Raw genomic sequence first — 27,390 nt, forward strand, 5'->3', positions numbered from 1 at the left:
GTTCGGATCACTACTGGAGCCCCTCTCACGTTTCAGTGACAAATTCCTCCTACCCGTGGTCACTAAAACTCCTACATATCTCAAAGACACCAAGACATTCTCAACCTCATTGAGGCAATCAATATTACTGGAGGGGTTGACCTCCTCTTTGCATTAGACGTGGAGGCACTGTACACAAATGTTCAACAAGAAGCCACCTTCCAAGTACTTGAGGAGGTCATGAAATTGGGAATTTGGGTTCCCCCTACTCCTATTGATTTTGTGATGACTTGTGCTACTCTAGCACTTAGGATTTTATTTTTCAATTTGAAGACACATTGTACCTACAATGTGGGGGCACTTTGATGGACAGCATCTATGCAGTTTGGCATGTTTATTCTGGCACACTTTTGAGCAGTCATCTATCTTGACCAAGACCAACCCATTCAGTACCAGGATCTGATTGTCGCAGAGATAGATAGACAATATTTTGATCGACTGGAAGGCCGAGACCACAAATGTTCAGGATATTCTAGCATGGATCAACTCCATCGACCCCCACTTGAAATTTATCGGGCATGTCTCTGACGTCCAATTACCTGGACCTTCTCATTTCTCTGGAAGGCGGGCAACTGAAGACCAAGACGTACAACAAACCCATGGATCAGAACAGACTCCTTCTTTTTGGGAGTCACCATCCTCTCTCCCTAATAACTAATCTACCCTATGGACAGTTCCTGAGGCTTCAGTGGAATTGTAGTGAGATTGATCATTTCAACAAACATGCAGACGACCTGGAGCAAAAACTCCTGGGCTGAGAATACCCACAGCACATAGTCAGGACAGCACGCCTCTAACAACCACAGTGAAACCGTTCTAGCTCCCACAGAAAAACCTCTTAATTCTCAATATACCAGCATAACGACTTTCACGCCAGCTTCCAAACAAATTGTGAAAGTGTTTAAGAAACGGTAGTTGATTGCCAATATATAGGACCAAACTCTTGTGTCCTATAAACGCACAAATAACATTCAAGATCTAAATGTCCACACCATAACCCACAGTGTTAACACCCAGACAAACATCAAAAGTGCATGGTGGATGGCACCAGTCACAGGACATTATCCCTGTGGGAGGTGCAATGTATGCCATCTTATGCAGGTCTCTAAAGCCTACAACTCGGCCTCAACAGGGAGTGGTTCCCAAAAAAACACACCAACTGTCAATCCAAAAACTGTTTATCTAATCTCCTGTCCATGCGGGCTCAGATGTGTAGGGATGGCCACACGCGCAGTTGAAACTAGGATCTGTAAACATCAGAGCAATATCAGATGTAAGAGCCTAACCACCAAACTTAGCACCCATTTTGTCATCACAAATCACATAAGCACAAACCTTAAATGGACTATCTTTAAAACTGTGCAAGGAGACGATGTGTCAAGGAGGTAGCATGAGAAAGAACAGCGCTGGGTGTTCTGCCTCTAGACGGATCGTTCAGGTCTGAATGATAACATTCCCTGGACTGACTCTAGATAGTCACCTTGGCCCCTCTGACACACCTCGTGGATCCCATAATACACACACTGCAGGCTCATTGTTATACATTTGATATGTTCTTTTTACCTATATAAGGAAAGTTGCTCCCTTGAGTCCATCCACCTCTTCTGCCAAGAGGGATTCAACACGCTGGGACATTTTACATTGTGATACCCCCTGTATGAATTTCTTCCCCTGAGATTGTCTAGAGTAATGGCCATCTGTTATTTACTATATTATTAGCGACACATCCACGAGGTTCCTCCCTCGACTCAAATACTTGTGCATCAGTCTTTTAGAGTGATCCTCCCTTCTTGACATTACCAGGCCCATCACCGGCTTGGATGCCAATACCCCATCTCAGATATTTGAGCGTCAGCCTGCCAGTGTCCTACTGACTGGCATAGACCACCTTGTCCGCATGGAGTCTGTCGTGGCAGCTTACCAATCTGATTAATGATATGATTGAGGGGGTGAGAGCACATACATTTGGTATTTTTTCCTTGATGCATTTATACCTTCACTTTCTATTCATGTTTTTAATGCAGGTAACTCATAACCGAGCACTTCAATAGCATAGCACCCTCTAGCAATGGCAGGATGTTATCTGACACCTTACCTTCCACATACAGAGTGGGGCTATGATTTATAGTACTCCTCACTCTATAGAGAAGATTAGGTCACATCACATAACATTGGTCCTGATGAAACGCCAATAGACCGCTTCATGGCTACTTGAGGCATGAAACTTGTGAACCCATTGGATAGACCATAGCCTAATAGCTTGCCTATGATGACCGATTTACCACTCACTTGCAGGGACTAGGACCATTTTATTGCTGAGTTTCCCTGCCTTTTTTGTAAGCTCAAAACTATCCATTGATTCTACATTTAATAGTTTGGAGGCATCTGGTTGGTAGTTTATTTTAATTTCACACCATTCACCAATCTTCTTACTTTCGTAGGACATACCAATCTTCGCCCTATGGTGCGCTATCAGCATGTTGATTAAAAGATCTCCAATAAAGAGCCCTCTCACAGGGTCCTCCAGGTATTGCAGCCCTGGCCTGGGGAGGAGCACCGCCAGATGATATCACCTTCGGTTGAGTGAGGGCTCTTACAAGCATATGCTCCCCTTGGGACCTGCTGAGAGCTAGAGATAACTTACCCTGGGCTGTAACATGTCAGAACTGTATACTGCTACTACATTTCAATCATTGAGGGAAATTGTATACTGTACCATTATCCTCCCCGCCCCTTCCTTTGATATCTTTAAAAAATGTTTCTTTACCTTTTATTTGATAATTTTATTATTATTGATTATTCCGCTCGCTGAACCTGTCACGGACTGTGGGATACCTCGGAGCTGGTCTGTGTCCTGTTGCTGCTACGCCGACTGGAGGGGAAGTCGCGCTGCCTGCGGAGAGGCCGTTGCGGAGCTTCAGAGGCCGGGACTGCGAGGACCAGGGTGCTCTCTGACAAACTTACTCGGCACACCTGGTGACTCTTCCCGGCCCCGCCCCTTTATCGACCCCTCCCCCTAGTATAAGCCTATCCCCCGAACGCGCCAGCGGAACGCGCCCGGAGCGAAGACCGGGCCAAGAGCGGGCCCGTTCGTGACCGGTAGTGACCGGACCGGGCTACCCCCCTTAACCCGCCTGCTGCCTGATTTCCTGTGGATTATGGTCGGCCGTGAAACCAGGAGCAAATCCCTGTTGGCTGGAGGTTCACAGTCTGCCGCAGGAGGTATGGAGAAGTTTCTTACTAGGGCTAACAGTATTATTGACAAAGAAATTGTCACACTGGAGAAACGCTTGTCCAAGGAACTAACGTCTCTTAAACGTTCCAGTATGGGCCCTTTTGCTAATGCCAAAACTCCTGAAAGACCTACTGACTGCTTGCCTGGGGTGGATGTCCATCTTTTACTTCCCGATTCTGCCCCCCAGCTAAGTGTAGACTCTGTTGTTATATCTAATTCCTCCATCGTCATTGCTGATTCTAGCCATGTCTCCGATCGTGCAAATGTTTCCCTTACAACTGTAAATGATGGAAATTCTACCCTTCTTACAACTCAGGGGGGCAAAGAAGGGGCTATTAAGAAACGGAAGAGACAGTATTACAATAAAGGTAAAAATAACGGGAGGGCATCTAAATCAGCTAGAATAGATGGAGTATCTGCATCGTTGAATTCCGAAGGTGGAGGGAGTTTACCTAGCAATGATATCTCCTTGGATAAAATTGCAACCCTACTAAAATCGTTTATTTTCCCTTTAGAGGCCAAACTAGATAGGCTGGATTCTAGAATGTCTAATATAGAGAAATCAACCGCTATACTTTTAGCTAACTCCTCCAAGCCTAATAGTTCTGGTCTCCCTCTTAGCATGCCTGCCCCCCTAATTATCCCTCCTACTACTGTGCCCCAAATTCCTGTTTCAACGCCCACAAGCATCCAACTTGATCCCCAAGCTCCTAGCTCTGTTAACCTAGTTGCCTCTCAGAATATACAAGCCCCCCCCCCAGGCTCGCATATCCCATCCGCACTTTTGTCTATCGATACCCAAGGGCCCACACCTGAAGACCTTAAAACTCCAAGAATTAGACGGCCTGACCTACCACCCGAGGCCAACCGGTACATGGTAGTTCTGGCAGGAGCACCTCCATTAGATAGGGGTGAAATCGAAACCTTTAACTCCCTTAAAAACCAAGTCATAAAATGGCTTAATTGGAACCGACCCTTACCGGCCCACCTGCACAATGAAGTCATCATGGTGAGGAGGGTACCATGGATTGGTAAAACCCCTAAATCCATTAAGGGAGACTGTATCACTGTCAGTTTTAGAGATCCACGTACTGTGTCTTACATATGTGCGGGTGTTAATAGGTCATTAGATTCCACTATCCAGACTCTCCCTGTCTCCTTTTTCTTCCCCCCACCCATTAACCCCATGTACTATGATGAAAGCAATGAATGGACTAGGGTTGAACGTAGGGGAAGGCCTTTTCGCCCAAGATACCCCAGATTGCCCCCATTTCAGCCCCCGCAGAACACCTTCTGGGATTATAATAGATATAGTTGTCTCGATGGGCTAGAGGGAGTCGACTGACTATCCAATGCTTCCAACACTGTTTCCCCGCTGCCCATCGAGACTAATCATGTCGATAGCGGGGCTACTGCGGAGCATTATGCCTTACCAGTAACGGTTGGTAAAATAACTTCTGATCTACTCGATCTGACCCCCTTAACTCTCGATAATCCTACTGAAGTCCACCTTTCACCACTCGATGAGGCTATTGCTGCTCGGGGATGTACAATGATTTCTCCCTTGGAAGAGAAATCTACCCCAAGGGATCAAGGATATTCCATGGTGAGCTGGAATATAGCTGGCTGGCGTCAGAGAGCTTCGGCTCTAGGGTGGAGGGAACTTATCCTTGGGTTTGATATTCTATGTTTACAGGAAACATGGTCCACCTTAGACATTCACTTTGATGGTTTTGTCTCTTATAACTGTGTTGCCCAGGAATCTGCTATGGGGAGGGCTAAAGGGGGTCTGCTTGTTCTTATTTCAGTTGATCTCCCGATAACTGTAGGTTCGTATTCTACTGTTGGCACACATTCACAAATCCTGGAATTACAATCCAAAAAGGGTAGGAACACTTTACTGATCAATCATTACAATAACACATTTGATCCGACCAGCACCTCGGTTGTGGACGAGCTGGAAGCCTTCCTAAATAAAATCTGTAATAAATCCCACACATCTTATGACATCATATGGGGAGGGGATTTCAATATCAGAACGTGCCCGCACTCTCAAACCCCAGTTTGTGGGTTCGATGGGGATTCGGGGGAGTATTTAGCACATTTTCAACACACCCCATATGGGATTTCCCTTAATGATTTTCTGTTAAAATTTGATTTAGTTATTCACCAACCAGCTCTTGATAAAAAGGGCAACATTGTCCCAACGTTCAAAGGGAGGGACACTGAGTCGGTTATTGACCATTTGTTGATTTCAACCCTTTTGATGCCATTCTGCACAGTGCCAATAATTAAGGACTATTGTCTGAGCGATCATAATGCCCTAACTATGTCTATTCTTATCTGGGGCCCCAGAATTACGCATACAGGCAGGGTTGTTGACAATATTGTCCCAAGTAGGCCTAATGGAACCCGGATAAAGTGGTGCACAGAAAAATCAGAAAAATTACATAGTGCAGTTGTGGTAGGTGGTTCCAGGCAGATATTTCGCTGTCTGGAAGTCAATGCCCTCCCTAAGGGTATTATAGCGGATTTTGAGGATCTAGGCACTATTATTAATAGAATTTTTACTAACAATAAGATGAATTCTAGACGGGATAAGGTTGGCTGGTTCGACCAAGCCTGCACAATAGCGCTAAAAACCCTTAAGCAAGCACTATCTAACCCCCTAAGAGACAGGGAAGTGATTAAAACCTTGCGGTTCAATTATAACACTGAACTTAAACGCAGGAAAAACGAACTTCGGGAACAAGCCTGGGACAATCTGGATTGTGCAGCAGCTCTCCGGGATTGTAAATTGTTTTGGAGTACGATTAATGCTCCATTCCTCCAGAAAGAAGATTTCCCAGTACTTACCGCATTAGTAAGCGAAGATAGCTGGGTTCGATTTTTTTCAGGAATATTTGACCCCCCTGAGGAGTCTTATGTTAAAATCTGTATGAATCCCCAGCTGACCCCGCAGACTTTGGGAATCACCATCCGAGAAGTAGTCACGGCAATTAATTCTAGTAAAGGAGGTAAAGCCCCGGGACCTGACGGGGTCCCGATAGATCTTTACAAACATGATCTGGCCCTTTGGAGCCCCCTATTGACCCAGGTCTTTAATGCTGCCACTGATCTCTCCACCCCGGCAACCTGGAGTGAATCCGTTATTATCCCGATTTATAAGAAGGGAGATAGAGGGGAGGCCAAAAACTACCGTCCCATCTCCCTCTTAGACTCCTCCCTTAAAATCATGAGCCGGGTACTACTACTACGTCTGGAGGAGTGGGCGACCAATAACAATATCCTGGCACAATCCCAATATGGTTTTAGAAAGGGTTTGGGGACCATTGACCAGTGCATTAACCTCAACCTTTTAATAGGTAAATATACCAAGGTCAAATCGGGCTCCTTATTTCTTTGCTTTGCAGACCTCTCTAGTGCCTTCGACCTGGTGAACCATTCCCTGTTGTGGACAACCCTTCTCGATATGGGAGCTCCCTCAGCTATTATCCATTTCTTAGCTAGGTTATATTCCAACCTTACCACTCAGATACGATACGGACCAGCAGGAGAGTGTACGAGAAAGATTATGGTAAAATCAGGCATTAGGCAGGGGTGCGTATTGGCCCCCTTGCTTTTCTCCCTTTTTATTAATTCTATGGAACAAGAATTAAAACAGGTCCAAGCAGATGCACTACAAGCAGGTGGCCTACCAATTCCAGTGTTGTTATATGCGGACGACACCGTTTTATTATCTAGAACCCCAATCGGCCTACAGCGGCTAATGAACTGTTTTTATGATTTTATCCAGGGCAAGAAACTCAAAATTAACAATTCTAAAACATTCATTATGGTCTGTGGCAAAAAGGTGAATCACCACAAGTCTTTTTATTTTAAAGATAACAGAATTGAGGTTGTAGATAACTTCTGTTATCTGGGCATTACTTTTAACAGTCGGGGCTCATGGACACCTGAACACGTTAACATAAAAGCAAGGTTGGGGAAGGCTACACTAGGTGTCTTCCGATTTGCCAACAAACTGGGCAGCCGACGGATTCCAGCAATGCTAAATATTTATAGACACAGATGTTCATCAATAGCACTTTATGGTTCAGGGGTGTGGGGGTACGGGTGTAACAAAGACTTACAAATTCTGGAAAATTTGTTTTTGAAACGGCTACTTTGTTTACCCTCATCGGCATCTAACTACCTGGTCCACGAGGAACTAAGGTTGGACCATTTAGCCGATTTAATCGAATTGAGACCCCTCCTGGTATGGAGGTCTATTTGGCAGAAGGATGAAACAAGTTTCACAAAGAGCATTATTAAAGATTGTCTGTCTTTGGATAACTTTAAGAGTATACCATGGATAAAGTATGTGACCACTACTTTTAGAGATCTCTTTGATTTGGATGTACGCAAAGATCCCGAGATTGTAACCTCTTTATCTAAAAAAGAGGTGAAAGATGAATTTATGAGGGTAAAATTCGTTAAACGGAAAGCAGATACAAGTAACTACTCAACCCATGCTTCCTATTCCTCCAATGCAAACGAGGGTCCTGGTTTGCCTTTCTATCTTAAAATAATCTACAGGCAATCTCACCAATTCGTCCTATCCAGACTTAGACTTGGTATTGTCCACAAACTTGTGGCCTTTCCAAAAATGAAATACCATACTACATCTGCCTGTCCATGTGATGAACTAACCAAGCAAAGTACCCTCCATTTTATGTTAATCTGCCCCCTTTATAAAGCCCTACGTATTGTTTACTTGAAACCGTTATTTAAAAAATATTCCGTGTCTTCTACTTCAAATGCCATGAAATTGTTATTTTCACTTGCTAGCCCGGATTTGTGTTTTTTTATAGCAACTTTTATCCTGAAATCTGTTGCTGCAAGAAAAAGTATGGTTTTTTAGCTATTTTTTCCTGGTTTTTGTATGCCCGATATGATGATATGTACTTTCCCTGTGTAATGTCACATGTATGATTTTATCTGTGTACTTTTATGACGTTTTTTAAACTGTCGAATAAAGTTTATGAACTGAACTGATTATTCATTTTGTAGTATTTTATCATCATCTTATTAATATTTTACAAATAGTGTGAACAATATTTCACATCATTGATTGATAACTTAAGGAATTGATTTTGTTACTTATTCAATTGTTTTTAATAATATATATGCTAATTATATATTATTTTGGTGTTGGGTATTCAAATTTCACCCATGACTGAGGCAGCCTCATCAAAATGAGTTGGGTTAGCAGATATTTCATGAACTTACTGGAATAAATCACCCCTTGCAGATGTGTCTTTGGACTGCATGCTTTCTTCATGACACTTAAGTGAGGGTTCAATAATAATTTTATAGTGGTATTAGTTTTTTTATATAATATGGATTGTTAGTGTTTTCTATAATTAATTTAATTTGCTTTTGAGTTTGTTAGACATTGATGGTGCTAGGCTAAGAAGTGTGTTATATCTATTTTATTTTTCTAATTAAAATCATTTTGTATTATAAATATGTGTATCATTTTGTAAGTTAATTTAGTGTTTTTCATTTTTCAATATTTACATAAATTATGTAATGTACAAAATGATATTTTCTTTTCTGAAGTTCATATTATTTACTTACATTTAAAAGTAAATTACTTTGAATCATATGCTTTTGTAGTAATATTATTTGTATTATTTGTAATATTGATATTGTTATTGTACATGTTTTTATTTTTTAATAATCAGTAGTGATTGTAAGCATAATTATTTGGTACTAGTATTTTCTTATTATATATGTCTAAATAATGTTTAGAATTTTAAATGTGTTTTTTGTGATTAGTTCAAAGTATATATTTTCATCTTTTAGATACACATATTTATGTTTATATATGTATTTGATAATTTCTTTTTTTTTTTTTTTTTTTGCAGCAATGGGGTTCAATGCCGGATCGCACAGCAGCGGGTGCAAGCGTGGGGCCAAACCCAGGCCAAGTTCAATTTTATAGCAAGAGACGCCGCACTCTGGAAACAGTTGTTTTTAAAGCTTTATTGTTACAAAGCCCAGTCTGTCAACCGACGTATTTCGGCCATGACGGCCTTTTTCACGGTAGGTGACATTACTGTCAGCTGACTTTTTATATCATTTCCTGTTGAAAAATCACTCCCATTGAATGCTGGGAGTTGAAGTTCAAAAATGTGTTTACAACAATCACCTTAAACAGAACAAACCAAAAGAAATTAGTATTTTGTTGAAACTGTTGTCAGATATACCAGAGGTGTTGTTCAAAGTTAGTTATATGCAAAGGGAGTATGTAGCACAACAATATCGCTCTGGGTGATGATGTTTACATTGTATAGTACTGCATCATGGAAAATAGGTGTAGCGAGTGCCTATTGAGTTGATCGGCTATATTTCACGTATAGTACAAGTTCTTTTGGCTATGTGAGGTAATGCCATAGTGGCTGGGTATTGTTGTGCATATCTAACTCGATTCCTTTTGGTCATGTGTGAGCATAGACAATTTATTAGGTCTAGTGCCAATGAGAGGAAGTGGATGCATATAACAATTAGACCTTGTGGTTCAGATCTATAAGTGTACGTAATATTCCTCATCTAAGTTCATCCCTTTGGGATTCTTAGTACGCAGCCTAATAATGTACTTGGATTCAAGCTGGCGGAGCATCTTCTTACGATCGCCCAACCGTTGATTTTCTTCAACTGCTGTATTTGATAATATAGGTATTGTTCTTTAAAGTATGATTATTTTTAATTAACATATCTTAAAGTTAATGTTATGTATAATAGTTACAATTTGATAGACTTACTTCGATTTTAAGAGAGTATTGTGGTTTTCGATATTTTGTTGCCAATATGTGCTACTTTAGATACAAAGTTTGTATAGTTGATATTTGTGTGCTTGATCTTTTTTCGGTGATATTTTCTTCGGCAATCATTGCTGTACAACCAGAATAATCCTGATACAATAAAAATAAAGAGCCATTGTATTTATGCAATCAAGGTCCTATTTAAGGATAATAATGGCATCTGAATCTTACTCCAATACTAGGGAAAATGTCCCCACATCCCTAATCTAAAAAGTTATTTTATCTGACATAAATGATCTTGGTCCCGCAGACAGAATAGACAGCCTGTCACGGCAATTAGTGTATGGGATTTAATTTAGTTTCCTCATAGCCCCAAATATAGAAAATGTCCAATTCTTTATGTCTGGTAGTCTGAGATTTGTGTGCGTGTGTGAGTGTGTCTTTGCGTGTGTGTGTGTGTGTGGTACCTTCTTATTTCCACCTTCTAGCCGCTGCCTAATGTGAGCAGGTATTTTCTGTGTCAAAAAGACTATTTTGTAACTCTTCCTTAAGAATCACTGTCCCTGCTTAACTTGGTCTATTTTGGTGTGAACTCCTGATTAGTGCATTTCGTAGACTGTGCCATGCAGCATTCCCAACTTTCTATTTCACTATAAATGTGCCAGATCTGTGAGGCATCATTGTGCATGCTGTAGTTTTCCTGGGAAATGTTCAGCTTTTATGAGAACTCTCTTTCAGAGCTGGATGGAAGAGCAATTCTGTCTCTGCACCACCCCAATTGCAGATCTAGGGAGCACTTGCAGCTGGTCTGAAGTTAAGGATCAATCTTTACTTGCTGACAGGGGGAAGCGTGGACATCTTTCTGGTTAAATCTCTTTGGTTGCAGCCTTGCATACCGAAAAATAGATCAGAAGCCTCTTTTATTTGCTAGAGACCAGGCCCACGTCAATTATGGCAGTCATGCAGGTTGTGTGATAATTAGTTTGGGCACTATATAAAAGCACACAAAACTATGCTTATTGGGGAAAAGTAATTGGAGCAACATGAATTGCCAAAACACGAAATAACCATCAATCCAAACTGCACAAGAAATTATCAACACATGAAAAAGCAAATAGCGGAGAAGGTGTGACATCCCAGAAAACAGTCATGTAAAATTATGGGATCATCTGCCTTTGATTTTAGGCACTACTTCAATACATGCTTAATCTTCCATAAGTTTTAATATGGAAGATGGTTATTTTTTAAAGCTATCTAAGATATACCTAATCTCTCTCTCTACATACCGTTATCATGGCTAAAATAAAACTCTGGGCCTTATTTTGAGTTTGGTGGAGTAGGATTGTCAACACAAATTAACAGATGGTCTGTCTGCCAAATTTAGAAAGCCATTGGCATCAATGCACTCTTTTTTTTAAATAAACTTTTATTGATTTTTTATGATGGAAACATCAACCACATCAATTAACTCCTAACATGGCTGATGGTGCATCTGCCACTTTTTGGTGGATGTCCTGCATCCTCTCAACTCTTAATAAGGCCTATTTGACTACCAAAGTCTTTAGTTAAGCAATCAAGGAAAAATCATAACCAGTTTCCACTTGTTCACTTTTTTGAAGGGTAACTAGCGAAAAAAGAATAAGCATAATGAAATCTAGCAATGAGAATATCTGAAGGAAAAAAATATCTAAGCAATCTCACCCCACAAATATTATTTGCCAACAAAGTTTGAGTTGCATAAAGTAATATTTATTGTACATCTCCTAACTTCTTCACTATGGTCTGACTTCTACACTGAAGCTAGTGAAAATGTAAGACAGCTTGGTATATGTACAGATGAGGAAAATTTCAGGATTTCTATGGGATAGAATAGTAACAGGAGATATCAACACACTATCAGGAAGAAAATCAATTCAGTAGTATGAATCAGTGAGTGTTTGGAGGGAAAGGATGCATGAATAATCCCTTTCCCATAGCAGGATGAGAATGCATACTGATCCTTAAGGTTCAGGAGGGTCTTGGATTATATAGGTAGGGAGATTAGTAGACAGCTTGTAGTTTTACCATGCAGATTTATTTCACACTGTCTCCAGCTTCTTTAGTGACATCACCTTTTAATGTATGGGATGTCTATCTGCACTATTTACAGAGTAACCGACTCAGATAAAATCCTTTGGTTACAATGATTTTTGTAAAGTTTATGCAGATCAATTATGCCACATCCATGCGCCCATCTTTGAGCAGTTGTTCCCTCTCCCTTTTCACATGTCCTCCCATCCTTCCAAGCGCCCTCTCTGTTGGTGCCCCAGTCAACTCAGCCCCCATTCACTGCTCTGAGGGATTCTCCCATTTCAGAAGAGTCCTTTCCAGGGCATGGCAATACTAGCCCTACATCTATGGTGTTATCGGAACGAGGCCCCAAATCAACCCACAAATTAACCCCAAATGAACCCACTCTTGAACATGCTCCTTTGCCAATAGTGGCTCCAATGTTCCTGTCTCTGACAGTTCTACCTGATTAGGTCTGTGTCAAGACTGGTATCTCCATCACAATGTGAGGCTAGGTGTACCTGGTTGGCAAATCCTTCACTATGCATGTGCTCTAGACTTCTGGCCAAGAGCCTGACTCTTTGGAGCCACTGAATATAGTACTTTGTCACCAGTGTCTGGAGTCTATGCTCGGGCAGATGCTTAATTTTGTCTCAGGTTACTCTATGACGAGTGCTATTGTGAATTTTGATGGTCTTTTTTGTAGATTTTAAAGCGATGTTTCAAAAAATTATTATTCTTGTGGGAATGTCAATTATTGATAGCCTGCATAATTGCACACTTTAGGGGAGGGAATATATGCTAGTTATTGAGAGGGGCATGAATTTAGTGCACACCGCTAAAAATGTGTAACTTCTTGAAGCTGGTGTCAGAATTGACATTGTTTTTTGCAGCATTGCATATTGGATTATTTAGCATCTCAATTTACTACTCAAGCAAAAGCAGATAGTTGGATCCAGGGATATCACAGTGTACCCCAAGTCCCTAATAATTATAATTTTTGCTTCTACAAAACAAAATCATCTCCTCTCTGTAGGTCACAATGTGACATTCGTAATAGGCCACATGGAAATATATCCCAAACTCTTTTACTTGTCAGCGGATCTCTGTTTCAATCAGCATGTGCCGCAATAGGACAGCTTTTATTTTTAGCTGTTAATGATCCACAGCTGACACGTACTTCTGGTCAATTCTCTGCATTGTCAAATTCACATTCCAAAAATGTCCCTCAAAGGACTGGCTTTTTGTCAATGTTTGTCTAGTGTAGTTTTTCAGTGGAGATCCTTGGTGAACAAATACATTGTTTAAGGAGTAGTACTTTTGTCTTTTTGTAAGAACAAGTCTTCTCATATTCAAATTAGTGCAATCATACAACTTGCCTCATGTTTGTGCCTTTGTTGACTGTATCCTCTAATGTGTATCACCCTGGTAAATTACATTTTACTTGAGAGTTAGTTTCTACCAGAGATATACATTCAGTTTTTGTATCAAGACTAATGCACGTGACCTAGACCAACTGTATGCAGTAGCGGGCCACTTGATTGCTTCAGAGTCTGACATTTTCTGCTGATTTGTGTTTCTATAATTACAATGTCATGCATGGTGCACTGTGTCTTTGTACTCCAGCTACTGTGAAATTGTAAGGTAGTAGTGTTGTTCATCTTTTATTAACTTTTATCATAGAAGAGCATTTGACAGAATAGTGTGTCAATTTGGCATAAATTATTTGTTGTTCTGAGTGGCATGTCCGATTTCATGATTAACATGTAGGTATTCTAGCATATGGTGACAACTATCATGATGATTTGTGTTTGTTCTTTTATTTGTGGCTTGGCCATTCTTGCTAACAAAGTTGCCTGTTTTTCCATTGTTGTGTGTGATTTACTTAGCTTATTGGACTACTCTAATTGTCCTGAACTGCTTCCATATTATTGGTGCTTAAGAGAATTCCTTCGCCACATATCAAATGAGAGCACAACAATACTATAGATTTTCCGATGGCAGCAGAGTTGATGACACCCCAACAAGTGACCACCAACAAATGACACTATGTCAGCTAACAATAGTGCCTGCTTTAAATCACTGATGTAGAAAACCTCAGTCCTCTTGACAACTGAACATGAACCATAAGGGTTTAGAGACACTGAGAGTAGCAGAAAACCTTGAAGAATGGATCGAGGACACCACAAGAAGAGAAAAATTCACCTTCATCTGGAATAATGGAACTTGGGAAGTCAAAACAAGCCCCACTTTACCTGTACTCAGACCTGGGTTGTGTCTGAAGGCCCTGGCAGCACAGGGCCAAACCTTTTTTGAAGGGATCAGACTGGGTTTGTTCGGGAGGGGACACAGAATGCAGGAGGACCCAGAGACATAGGAGCAAATTTATCAAATTGTTGCTGAAAAGTCACATAATGAGACGCACAGCAGCACAGACTTGAAAGTTTATTTACTTTTCAGCAGAAAACTTTTATTGCACTGGTAACAGTCCCTTCTTTCAGCATAAATAACGATTTGCGCGGCTTTGTGCCACTTTGGGGCTTATTCCCAAGCCCCTTGCGCCGCCAGTGCGTCACTTTTAATATGGGGAAACGTGACTTACGGGCGGCGCAAGAGGTTTGTACACAAGCTCCTTTGTGGCTAGGGAGCATTACAATGGTTGTACTTGGGCGTTCCAGAGTTATCCTCCATGTTTTTTGACACAAAGCTATATCTATTTTAATTGTCAGATCAGGTTTTGCCTCATAATGAGGAAGGTGCAAAATTGGAGAAATATCATTTTTTTGCAAAACAGCTCAAACGTTGCCTACGTGCTGTGCTCTACTGTACACATCCAGTATGTGGTATGTTTAAAAAATTGTTTAGGCATTGGCTTTGGTTTCGGAAGGGAATATTTTCAGTACAAAACCTATGCTAGATATCACAGGCCCACCTTGGCATCATGCTGTACGATGGCTCACCAAGGTGTTTGTGAGACAACGCATGGGAAGATAGGTGCAGCAAGCTATGTTTCTCTCCCTCATGTGCAACACAGTGCAGTAACTTTCGCTGCTGCGCTAAATTGCGCTACATTACGCTATATTTTAGTAAATCTGCCCTCAATATTCAATGTTTCAGAATAACTCTTTAAAAACACATGCTACGATTTTAATCTCAGGTCCTTCAACCTGAACTCCTTTTATTGCCATACTGGGCTTGAACGTTTCAAGCAGACACAGGAACTCAGGAACAAATGATATCTTATTTATTCATTGGACTCTGTAGTATCACTGTACTGTGTCGACATGAAAAAGTATCGAATGACTCTTTGATCCCTTTCCCCAAAGATTTGATCACTTAATGACTGTTCTAACAATTCGTTCTTCTGAAGGTGACTTAAAGTTGTCCTACCCATCACCTTTACATGCAATCCTCCCACATTGCTCCTTGCATCTTGAAGGTTGCTGGCTGCAGGTGTGGTACATTCAGCTCCCTATGGTTGCTTCCCAGTCCTGTTAAGAGCCCCATAGTGTTGTTTACTTCAATCTTTACATTCTGGGTATCAGAGCTTAATAATTTCTGCATTTGCTTTTCTGCGTGGTATTAATCTTTTCCTGCACTTGCTTGCTGCTAAGTGTCTTCCCTGCTACTGTTAGCTGTTGCCATGCAGGTCTCCAGACCATCTGCTCAATGTGTCTTCTACCTCCTACTTCTCTCGCTCTATGTTTAACCATTAGATTCACAGGCAGCACAACCCGCCTGGGTCAGCCTGTGCTGCCATGTGTAGCTTTCTAAGAACTGTAGCATGCACCCTGAGCTCTTAACAGACTGGAATCATACAACATCAATCTGGCCTCACCAATGCCACTATGCAGGTTACATAGAACATGAGAAGTACTACCCATTACATAGCACACATGCAGCAAATGACAAACAGTATATTCAGGAATGGCTCCACACATCCTAGGTCTTGAAATCACGCAAATTGAACACAGTCTTAGCCCAAAATCAATTTGGATTGCCTGCCACAATCTAATTGTAATGCTTTACGCTTGAATAGGAATTGCGCGTTGGCTAATGAAAGCTGAGCACCAACGTACACGTCCGATCTGCTTGGATGGATCCATTTGCTGCATGCGTACTACCTAGTGGGTGTTTCCCATTCCTCGTCCTGATGAGGACTGTATACAAATAAGCTCAAGGGGTCAAACCATTGACACTAAAGTAGTGTACTATACTGTTTACGAAATTCAGGAGCCTGCAACTTTATGTTAGAGTTTACATCAAACAACTGTGCATACCCCACAGTCATTAATTATGTATATATTGTATAGCACTAGCACACTTCTTACTCACTTCACTTTCACTGTTGTGTCATTTGGGAACACATCTCTAATTTTTAATGTATATGTTAACAGAGTTAAATGATTGTGTCCTCAAAATGTTCTAAATTTTGAGTAATCAAGATACTATATTATTTCTAGTAAAGCCAGTCCATTGATGGTTATACACTATGTTTCTGTGGAAGTTGAGGTCACACATCCCCTTCGGGGACCATTGTTTCATATATTACTGAACTTAGTCAGGACATCACTTAATGTTGTTAGGTAGACTCTGACACCCCTATTGGTATCATGCTTCATCATCGGCTCTCATCCTGGTCCCTAAAAACCAGGATGGGCTCAACCATATTCCAGGGAGCACTTTGGATAATTTCTCATGCTGGAATTCTACAATAAAAATACCCAGACAACACCAAAAAAAACAATGTGCTCATTAAAGCTGACAAACATTGGTGGTCTTAGATTTTACATCATAACCTATTTTTCTAAACTGCCGTTGAGTCTTCTTTGTTGCTTTCAGTGTTTTACTATTTGAAGTGTTGCACACATACTTTGCAAATTGCCTCTTAAGTTAAGCCTGCCTGTTCTTTGCCAAGCAACCAGAGGGTGACCACAGTTCAATGTATGGAGTGTATCTGACTTGCCCTGACTAGGATTGTGGTTCCTGCTTAGACAGGGTACATTCCTCTGCCACCAGAAACCCAATTTCCAACAGTATGTAATGTGAAATTACCTTTGGTACTCCACTGTGCTTTAGAGACTTTAGATATTTTAGCCTCAGAATGTTTGATGAAGCAAGAGAAGCTTTGGAAAACATTCTTGTCATCAAGACAAGGTGTCTCAATTGAGGAGCTCTGTCTTGATCTGTGCATTACAGATCTTTATTTTAAAATATTTGTCCAGGTTATTGCATATTTGGAATTTATTGAGCCATGATCATCTGGGCTTCATAAAACATTGCATGCACCTGGAAGTTATAATGGAAACTGCTGGAAGCTATAATTTTATTCAGTTGCTGAAATATTCTTTGCCTAAACTTGGTTTAGAGTGGTTGGTTGTTTACAATTAACCTCACATAAATCATTTCAAATGTAAATTAGGGTATACATTTGAAATAGAATAATTTAAACCATTGTTTGAAAAGACTGTTTCCTGGATGCTTTATCTCTGAGCTAATTTAGAGCCAGGATTGTGAAGTTTCTATGTGAATTTTAGGATGGATGGTCGTCTAATTGGTGAACATTTTTTGGATACAGGACGGACCTGTTAACAATATTAAGCAACACATCTTATGTGCATTTTCTTAGTAGGACTTTATGCATGTTGCATTTATTTGTCCAATAATTCAACATGGAAGAGGTAACTTGCTTCTTCCGATATTTGCTGAACACACCATAATAAAAACCTATCAGCACCAATTTCATTGCTATGTAAACAGAATTCTGTAAAAAAAATGAATGTATAGATTGTTGAGATGTTTTAATATTATATTAATAAGATGAAATTTGCTTCTCAAATCAATGTTATTCTGGAGAACTGAACTTTATAATAAAAAAACAATGTGCTATAGAAATGCTTACTCACAGCTACAGCAAATTCTTCAGACCGGAATTACACCAAATTTGGCATGAAGCTAGAAGTCAAATTTGCCCCTTTGTGCTGCCTGTTGTAAATTATTTGAGTAAGTTTTGGATATATTTTTATTATAAAAAGATGTCAGGGAACGTTGTTGGGTTCAAATATTTTTATATTTGGACCATTAATTTGCGAATTATGAAGCAACAAAATAATAGGCTACAAAATGAGGAAAAATATTCAATTCTGTTTGGATGAGGTAGGATTGTTTTCCACTTGCCATTTGATGCCCATGTATTACTAACACATTATGGAATTTGAGTATGTAGATGGAGATCTGTAACTTGTCATGGCAAACATTTCACAAATGAGGGACGCGCAAAGATTCACAGACCCAACACTGCAGAAAAGAAACTGAGAGAGTTAATAGGAGCAGGGACTTCATCATGCAACTCAAGGGAGGATGTATATGGGATGACAAAAGAACTGATTCTGCATTCAAAATGCAACAAGTTATGTCAGCTATCATCTTACACCTGCATAGAAACACATGCATTTGCAGAAAGAAAACATTTGAAGTACTAAAATGGAATGTAGGTCTTGCAGATATAATGTGAGTAATTGTAAAACGGTCTTGCCCTTTGCCCAACGTCCAATGAGCTTGTAAAGGCCATGTACAGCAGTTTATTGCTTTGACCATGAAATTAGCTTGTCAAGGCCATGGTCAGCAGTTTATTGCTTTGGCCATGATCCAAAGTATGTAATTGCAAACATTCAATGTTCACTAAAAAATATTTGTTATGGTCCCTAAGTCAGCAGAGAAAATAACATTTGTTGTAGACAGCCACAGAAATTCTCCTCTAAAAATCTTTAGTAAACGTAGGGTTATTGTTAAGAACAAAACCTGAAAAAAACTCAATATCACTGGGTTTGGTGATTATTTCACCAAGAGCTTCCACAATGTACCCCCACATTATCTCCTACATTCTAGAGAAAAGAATTATACGGAGTCATATGTATATTTAGGCAATGGGCTAATACCATCTATTCAATAATTTAAAGATTGCCTCCATTCTCTTTTTCAGGGACTTGATGGGGAATTTAAACATACTACTCCATATTGCGAACAAACACCCTTACATTTTAAAGGACGTGCAGCGACCACATAAGTGCAGTTCTGAACACACACTTGTCCTCCTCAACACACATACAAAACATCTAGATTTCCAAATGGGAACCAATAAGATTGTGCACTAGTATTTGTATCCTAGAAAGTGACTAAACCATTTGCACCCAATGGGAATTCTAGATATGTTTTTGAAGTGCATGACATGCTTTGTCACCCTCATTTAACACAGAACAAGTGGTTCAAATGGATACAACTACCAGGAGAAATTAAAAGCTTCACATAACTGTGGAACCCAGACATAAATCCAATGCCTTGCTGAGGCTTGGGAACATAGGACTACCAATCAGCCTGCAAATATGTGAAAGAAACAGATTTTTGTTTTATTTGATAAGAACTTTTGGAATCTTTCACATGCAAATGGGTGGTACTGGAATCCCCAGTCTGCCCAGCTTGCAACTCTTTGAAGGAAACTCCCTTTGCGTGTTATTTTTGCTTGTCCAGGGTATGCTCGTCCACGATCCCCCTGGTTATTACCCATTTGCAGGCAACTGGGCACACACACCCATGGTACTGCTCTATGAATATTAGGAACATATCCCTGCCCAGTGTATGCTTGCATGATTGCTAAATATTTAGGTCTAATGTGGCTAATAAGAAGAAAGACTCTTCTTTCCTACTAAGTAGCACGGTCTATTTCTTTCCAGGGTCAATCTATTAGTATATTGATCCTACTATTGCATCTGCTGGATGTCCTGTTATTCAGTTGACATATATGATTGTTCTACACATTGTACTGTCTTATTGGCTTTTATCCTAATTTGTATTGCTCTGGATCAACTGGGGCATTGTATTAATTCATGATGTTCTTTTCCGTCTGTGGCCTCTTATGCCTGGCAATGTTGTACTTGCATATCGATCTGACAATGTTATTATTTTATCTATTTATTCTCATATTTTAACTTATATTTAATGTATAATTTTATGGTCGAAATAAAGTTATTTTGACTTGACTTGATAAGAAGTGTGGAACCTGATTCAGACAGAAAAGGCTCAATATTTACATTGGTTGACCTCTGGACCTTTTGGCTCGGATCTACTTTTGCTTCTTGGACAAGGTTTCTTTTTCTTTGGAGAAAATAAGGGCTTGTTAGAAAACTAACAAATGGTTGAGTTAGAAGAGAGGCAACTTCCCCAACACTGGCGCTCCTAGGGACATTTTCCCCCAGCAAGGGAGCTCCCCACACCATATGACCTGCCTCTTTAAGCAGGAGAAGATGATGGCATTGTTGACATACAAAACAGTTTTATTTTTTTAGAATACCTACACAAACTGAAAAACTCACATGCAGACATATGCACAAAAATCTAATGGCAAGGGGAAGCACAACTTAATCTTTCATTTTTCTTCAGGGAACTACACAAAATTATGCAGGCATTCTCTCAAGTAACACCCCAAGAATTGTATGCAGAGATTTTTTTTTTCAACACCATTTAATTAAAAACATGAACAGTTTTCTGCTATGAGCATCCTAGAATGGGCAAAATTGCAACATATCTGGGCCGGAGTAAAGACTATGGTTAATGTCAAATGCCTTTGTCTAGAACGCACCGCACATGGCCAATGACCAGGTGCAATGGTCTCTGTGGGTATGAAGTCTGGGTACTGGTCAAAGCCTACAGGATGACTTGTACCTGAATTACAATAGGCACCACCAAGATCATGGAGAGTGGATTTTCACTTTGCCCAGGAGCCAACGTTTATCATTCAAAAAATAAGCAAAATCGCTGAAGTACTGTGTTAAAGGGAAGTTATGGTTCACTACTCAGAAGTCAAAAAACATTTTTTATTAAAAACAAAGAAATGCCTCTTAAATATATTCAATAAACGATGTCACGGTTATGGTGTAAAATCTACATTTTTTTATTGACTTGTTTATTCATTTGTGATGAAATCTGCGAAATCACGCAATGGGAGAGGTCATGAGTCATTAGTTTGGGGAATTATGATTGCACCGTTCTCCATAACTGGTGAACTGTGGTGGCATATAGGTTTTAGCTATTAACATTTTTATTTGAACTACTGTTTTGTCTTACTCTGTGCTTTAAGCATTCTGAAATATATTTTAGTATATTCATTGAACCGCAATATTGACTGCTCAACCAGGGCACACTGTTGTTTGGGCTGCCTGTAATCCACATTTAAAAAATGGCCAAGTAGAGTTTTTCTGCAAAAACCTTAAAAGTTTTCTAAGTAAGTGTTTTTTCTTAAATAATATTACTACAAACAACATACATTTAGGAATATAAGCTTCCTACACTACACAGTAAAATACGATATTTAGCTATCCATGTTACCCACAACTAAAATTGCACAACATTCCTTAGAGACCCCACAATTTTCAGAAAACAATGCTAAGTAAACAAAACAATCAACAAAGGGCCAGCTCTGCAAATGCCTTTAGTTGTCGCAAATCCTGCTATTTTGCAAACCGCAGGTTTTGGGACCGGTAAATATGTATTTCAAACTAACTTTTAGGACCCATACTGAATTGTTATATCGAAGGGGTGTGTTGAGGGCGTTTGTTCCTAAATACTGAATCTTTATGGTATATATTAATGTTTTGTGTCCAAAATCCGATAGTACATCATTTATGTTTTACTGGCTTCTGAAAGGTAGTGGTAGCCCATTTGCAAACAGGGGCCTCATACTGTTTGCGAATGGGTCACCTCTACCTTTCAGTAGTCGGAAAATCTAGTAGTCCCCAAAAGATTCCTTCATCTTTTTGAATGATCAAATAAATTCCTTTGCATTATTTAAAGGCAATCACAGACATGGTGGTCTGGTGACCACAGCAGGCTTCCATCCCTGTAATGACAACAAATCATAGCGGGTCTCAATGTGTGACCGAACGCATTATAATGCATTAGGTAGGTCAGATTCCAACTCATCATGATTCAGATTTTTAAGAACCGATCTGTTAGTACATAGGGTGATTCTTCTCTAGTCACAAAAATACTGGCCGTTCATTATGACCAACTTTCCGCAAACAGTATATAGTACATATGGCCCTTAGTTTCTACTGCAGATGCAGGGAAAAAACAAATAAACCTCTCCTGCAACCACTGATTCAGCAGAATGATATATGCAGCACTTAACACAAAAACAAAGCATGTATCATTAAGAAAAGCCAAGCCAGGTCATACTATTTCACTATATATCTGTCTGCCTTCCTGTCTGTCTGTCTGTCTATCTATCTATCTATCTATCTATCTATCTATCTATCTATCTATCTATCTATCTATCTATCTATCTATCTATCTATCTATCTAACTATCTATCTATCTATCTATCTATCTATCTATCTATCTATCTATCTATCTATCTATCTATCTATCTGCCTGTCTGTCTGTCTGTCTGTCTGTCTGTCTGTCTGTCTGTCTGTCTGTCTGTCTTTCAACACATCTTCTTCTCATCTCCGTCTATCTGTTGAACTATATATCTGCCTAGATACCATTTCTATATATCTGGTTAATTATCACTCGGTCTGTCTATATCTTTATCTGTATATGAATGTGGCCGGCCATTCATATATGCGAGGCTGATTTAGCGTTCAGAGTATCCATCCTCCAAATCTAGCGATGCCTGTCACCTATGCAGACGTCTTACATTGGCAGAAAATTTCCATCTTTTTTCTTTATTTTCAAATGCAAAATCCCAAAATGGAATTTCTTTTTGAAAATAAAAAATACTAAGGACCCCCATACCGTGGGATTTGTCTCCCATGGAGTTAGGGTATTAAAATGTGACTGCCCAGTCTAAATTAGGCGGGAGATCAAATGAGCAAACCTTGGAAGGCCCTTATTCAGTTGGGCCCTCAGAGGTGTATGGCAGCAGCTGAGACGCAGTAGACTCCTCTGTTGGCAGGCTTGAATTCCGTCTGACTCTAAACGAGGCAGGCAGAAGGCCAGTTTGGCAGAGAGGGCACTCAACTGCCTTTGCAATAGAGATACATATCTGCCAAACCCTAAATACCATTTCTATATATCTGTCTAATTATCACTCGGTCTGTCTATATCTTTATCTGTATATGAATGTGGCCGGCCATTCATATATGCGAGGCTGATTTAGCGTTCAGAGTATCCATCCTCCAAATCTAGCGATGCCTGTCACCTATGCAGACGTCTTACATTGGCAGAAAATTTCCATCTTTTTTCTTTATTTTCAAATGCAAAATCCCAAAATGGAATTTCTTTTTGAAAATAAAAAATACTAAGGACCCCCATACCGTGGGATTTGTCTCCCATGGAGTTAGGGTATTAAAATGTGACTGCCCAGTCTAAATTAGGCGGGAGATCAAATGAGCAAACCTTGGAAGGCCCTTATTCAGTTGGGCCCTCAGAGGTGTATGGCAGCAGCTGAGACGCAGTAGACTCCTCTGTTGGCAGGCTTGAATTCCGTCTGACTCTAAACGAGGCAGGCAGAAGGCCAGTTTGGCAGAGAGGGCACTCAACTGCCTTTGCAATAGAGATACATATCTGCCAAACCCTAAATCAGTCCCTATATCTCTATCTTTGTGTCTAATGTATCTCTGTTTATATCTCCATCAGTTTATTTCTATCTCCTATATCTGTTTCTACTTTTCTCAGGCTTTCTCTGTCTCTTCCTATCTATCTCTCTGTATCTATCTGGGCTGGTCTCTTTAGCTGCCTATTTATCTATCTGCCTATGAATGTATCTATATATTATCTCTATCTATAGCTGTATCTGTCTCTGTATATTCAACGTTGTCTCTATCTCTATCGTTATTGCTATCTCTTTCTCTACTTCTGTTTCTATCTCTCCCTTTATCTGTCTCTCTGTCTCGCGAGCTGTCTCTCTGTTTGTCTCACCAGCATGGCTTTTACTGTTCCTGTCTCTCTGACCATACCCCTATGTTGGTTACAGATAGAGAGATCTGAAAAACACCCCAGCTAAAATGATGTTACAGTTTAGTGTTGAAATAAGACAAAAACGAATGTTAAAAACCAGAAAACTCTAAAATTCACCACTTCACCAGTTATAATTTACTAACATATTTATAACTTGCATTCCCACCATGCAGTGCTTATGACTTCACATATTACATCAGTCATGACGTGTTAAATGACATCATTCTAAGTTTGGTTAAGATTCAGGGATTTTGTGACCGCTTCAATGGAAGAGTGAATACATATTTCCAAGCCCTGCAATAGGCGGTGCATACTTCTTTAGTAAGGATCTGGAACTGCTATATTAGTGGGAAGTCTGTGCCCATAATTGCAGCCGCCGATCTGTAAGGAAGCGAGCGAGTGTAAGAGAGAATAACACAGGGATTTGTAATATCTGGAGAGAGAAAGAGAGAATATGTGTGTTTTACGTCACACGCGAGTAAGGTGAATATTCTAAACGTCACTTACTTGTAGTCGTCATTTCGCCAGTGTTGCTGAACAGCAGCAAGGAAAAACACAGCCAGTGTCCATTCATGATGCCGGGGTCTCTGTTCGCTTGTCACATGCAGTCGCACCTTTTATGGAGTCAAGAAGAAAATGTCAGCAATGAATGTCCTAAAATGCACAGCTGTCATCTGAGTGGACAGCATCCTCAAGTAAAACAAACCATATAGAACAATACATACTCCCCAATACATACCCTGTGTGATATATTTAATGTTGCTAATTTATAGAATAAATATATATAGTTAATGTCCTATGGCGTCACTATTCAGAAAAAGATGAATCCGTTACCTACCTACAGAGCGCTCTGCTCATGAATTGACAAGGGCTGAATACACAGCGAGTTGTGCTGGTGCCTTTTATCGATACAGACGAGGAAGTTCCCAACAATAGTATGTCTGTCAATGTCAACCATTGTCAGTAAAAATGCTGTATAGCTGGCTTGTCCATACTTACAGGCCATTAATAAACATTCTAAGGTTCACCATTTACAGTAATTATATAACTGTTTGAAGCCTTGGGGGATGGTTGCTTGGAGACAAAGCTCCTGATGAGTCATGCCACACAGAGGAGCAGCTTGGTCAGTAAGATTGGAGGGGTGTGAGCTTCAGATCTTCCAACCATCACGCTGGCATTTAATGTTAAAATACCTTATATGACAAGTAGGGTGCATGGGAGGGGCTAAAGTGGCAGTGGAAAGGGAGACAAATGCGGATTGGTAAGGGTGCTAAGATAGAGAAAACACAATATTTTGTAAAATAACCAACATTATTTCAAAGCAGAGAGGGAGAGAGTGTGTATTTATTTAAACATTCCTGGTAAAATCTTACAGGCATCTCACCATACCTGACTGAAAGCACCTGTACCCAACTATTTACCAGAAAATGCATTTATTAGGTGGGTGTTACACCCCAAATACCCACTCGGAAGCTATGTCCCAGCATCTTCATACCACCACCATCCACATCCTCCTCTGCTGTCCTACCTTCTTCAACTAGAAGTGATGCTGCTGCTTGGAAGCTCTAAAAAAGCCTGCCCCAACCAGTTTGGACTCTCTAGTCCATTTTTCCCTTTTAAGCACTCAAGGGTAGTATGGAACTGACATTCTCCACATACAAAAACTCTAATTTAAACCTGGCTTCTAAAGCTCTTTCATAGGATAGAAGGCTGCTTCAAAGAAAATCTCCAAAGTGCTCAACTTTCAGTAGTATATTGAGCTCTTGAGGAGATCATTACAATGCACTTCATGTATAAGCAAGCACTGGCATCAGTAGCCCCACCAAGTGCATTCATAAATGGGCATAGTAAGGGACCTCATTGACTTTACAGAGTGCATGTATCTATTGACTTAGTAACAGGTGTCGGTGACTGAGCGTAGTGCATGCATCAAAAGGCATAGCAAGGGCTCCCAGTAGCAGTGTGTATGGGCCTAGTAAGGACTCCCCAAAGAGTGTATGTATTAATTGGCCTCGTAACAGACACCAGTGGCCACACAGAGTGCATGCATTAGAGGGCATAACAAGGGTTGTCAGTGGCCCCATGCATATCCTACAATACTGGGCTTAGTAACGTGTCAATGGTTTGACGAAGTATCAATCAGCTGACTAAAAAGCACCAGTGGCCTCAAACAGTGTACACATGATGGGCCTAGTAAAGGGCATTAGTGGCCCCACATCAAGAGCAGGTTACTAGTGTCCAGTGAAGCAAAAGATCAAGTGCAGATTCAGTAGTGTGAAATGGCTTTGTGCAGCAAGAGATCGCATGAGAAGGGAACATGTCACCATGGCCAGATGTAGTAATAATTCTGCATACAAGATGGCACTAAGACACTATTCAACAAGAGATGATGGACAAAAACAGCAGGTCAACAGGGCGTTGTGCAACAAAACACCATATGTGCCAATACACCATGGTTTCAAGTTGAAAGATCAAATCATCAAGGCCTGTACCTCAGAATATTTTCAATAGGTCAGCAAATTACCATAGCTTTAAGCAGGAAGAGCCTATAGTCCAATACATGTGCAGAAAGAACTGAACCATGTGCAGCAGGAGATCATCTGCATAAAGAACATTTTACCAGGGCTGTGTGCAGTGGGAGATTATGCTAATAAATTGATGAGTGAGAATGAATATGGCAGTCTGAATTTACTTGTTTATGTTAAATAGTTTTTATTGAAAAAATAGAATAGCAAATACGAAATCAAAGTTACAATCATGTATAATATTAACCAAGAAAATGTTGCAGAAAACTTTATAGAATATTGATTTTATATAAAAAGAGAAGAGAAAGGTGGGATAGGCAAAAACCCGAAAGTGCATGAAAAAGGTAGGAGGAAGCGGGAAAGAAATAGAAACGGAGTAATGGTGCAAAGTTGGTAGTAGTTGAAGGCGTGAGAGATGAGTGCAAAGATAAAATGTTAGTAAAAGGTAACCAGAATAAACCAGATTACATTTTTTATCGAGGGTTAAAAGCAGAAACAGTATATATATTTTGTGATTATCACAGACAAAATTCCAGCAAGTAAGGACAGATAACATATAATTTGGAACAGCTTTTCCTTTTTTCTTTTTTTTTTTTTTAATTAATTAAGCCAGTATACATTTACAGAGAGCATCAACATATAACAAACTTAGGACAGAAAAGCACCAGCGAGAGATTAGTCAAGTAAAAGAATATACGAGATAAATAACATTTGTAGAATCTGTAATAGAAGATACATATATAGGCCCCCACATGGGAGTTTCAGCCCCTTACACATG

At 40.0% G+C, this 27,390-nt stretch overlaps 1 protein-coding gene across 1 annotated transcript in view; it reads right to left on the bottom strand.

The window, feature by feature from the left end:
- The window catches only part of LOC146796475 (uromodulin-like), a 435,032-nt gene extending 409,990 nt beyond the window's left edge, over nucleotides 1-25,042 (bottom strand). Inside the window, exons 1-2 of the mRNA XM_085629080.1 lie at nucleotides 24,926-25,042; nucleotides 24,595-24,701 (exon numbers count right to left, since the gene is read on the bottom strand). Coding sequence (XP_085485206.1) covers nucleotides 24,595-24,661 — 67 coding nt within the window. The 5' untranslated portion in view covers nucleotides 24,662-24,701; nucleotides 24,926-25,042. The remainder of the gene's footprint in view (nucleotides 1-24,594; nucleotides 24,702-24,925) is intronic.
- Between the last annotated feature and the right edge of the window lie 2,348 nt (nucleotides 25,043-27,390).

This window comes from Triturus cristatus, chromosome 10, assembly GCF_964204655.1.
Source record: "Triturus cristatus chromosome 10, aTriCri1.1, whole genome shotgun sequence".
In the NCBI taxonomy this organism is placed as follows: Eukaryota; Metazoa; Chordata; class Amphibia; order Caudata; family Salamandridae; genus Triturus; species Triturus cristatus.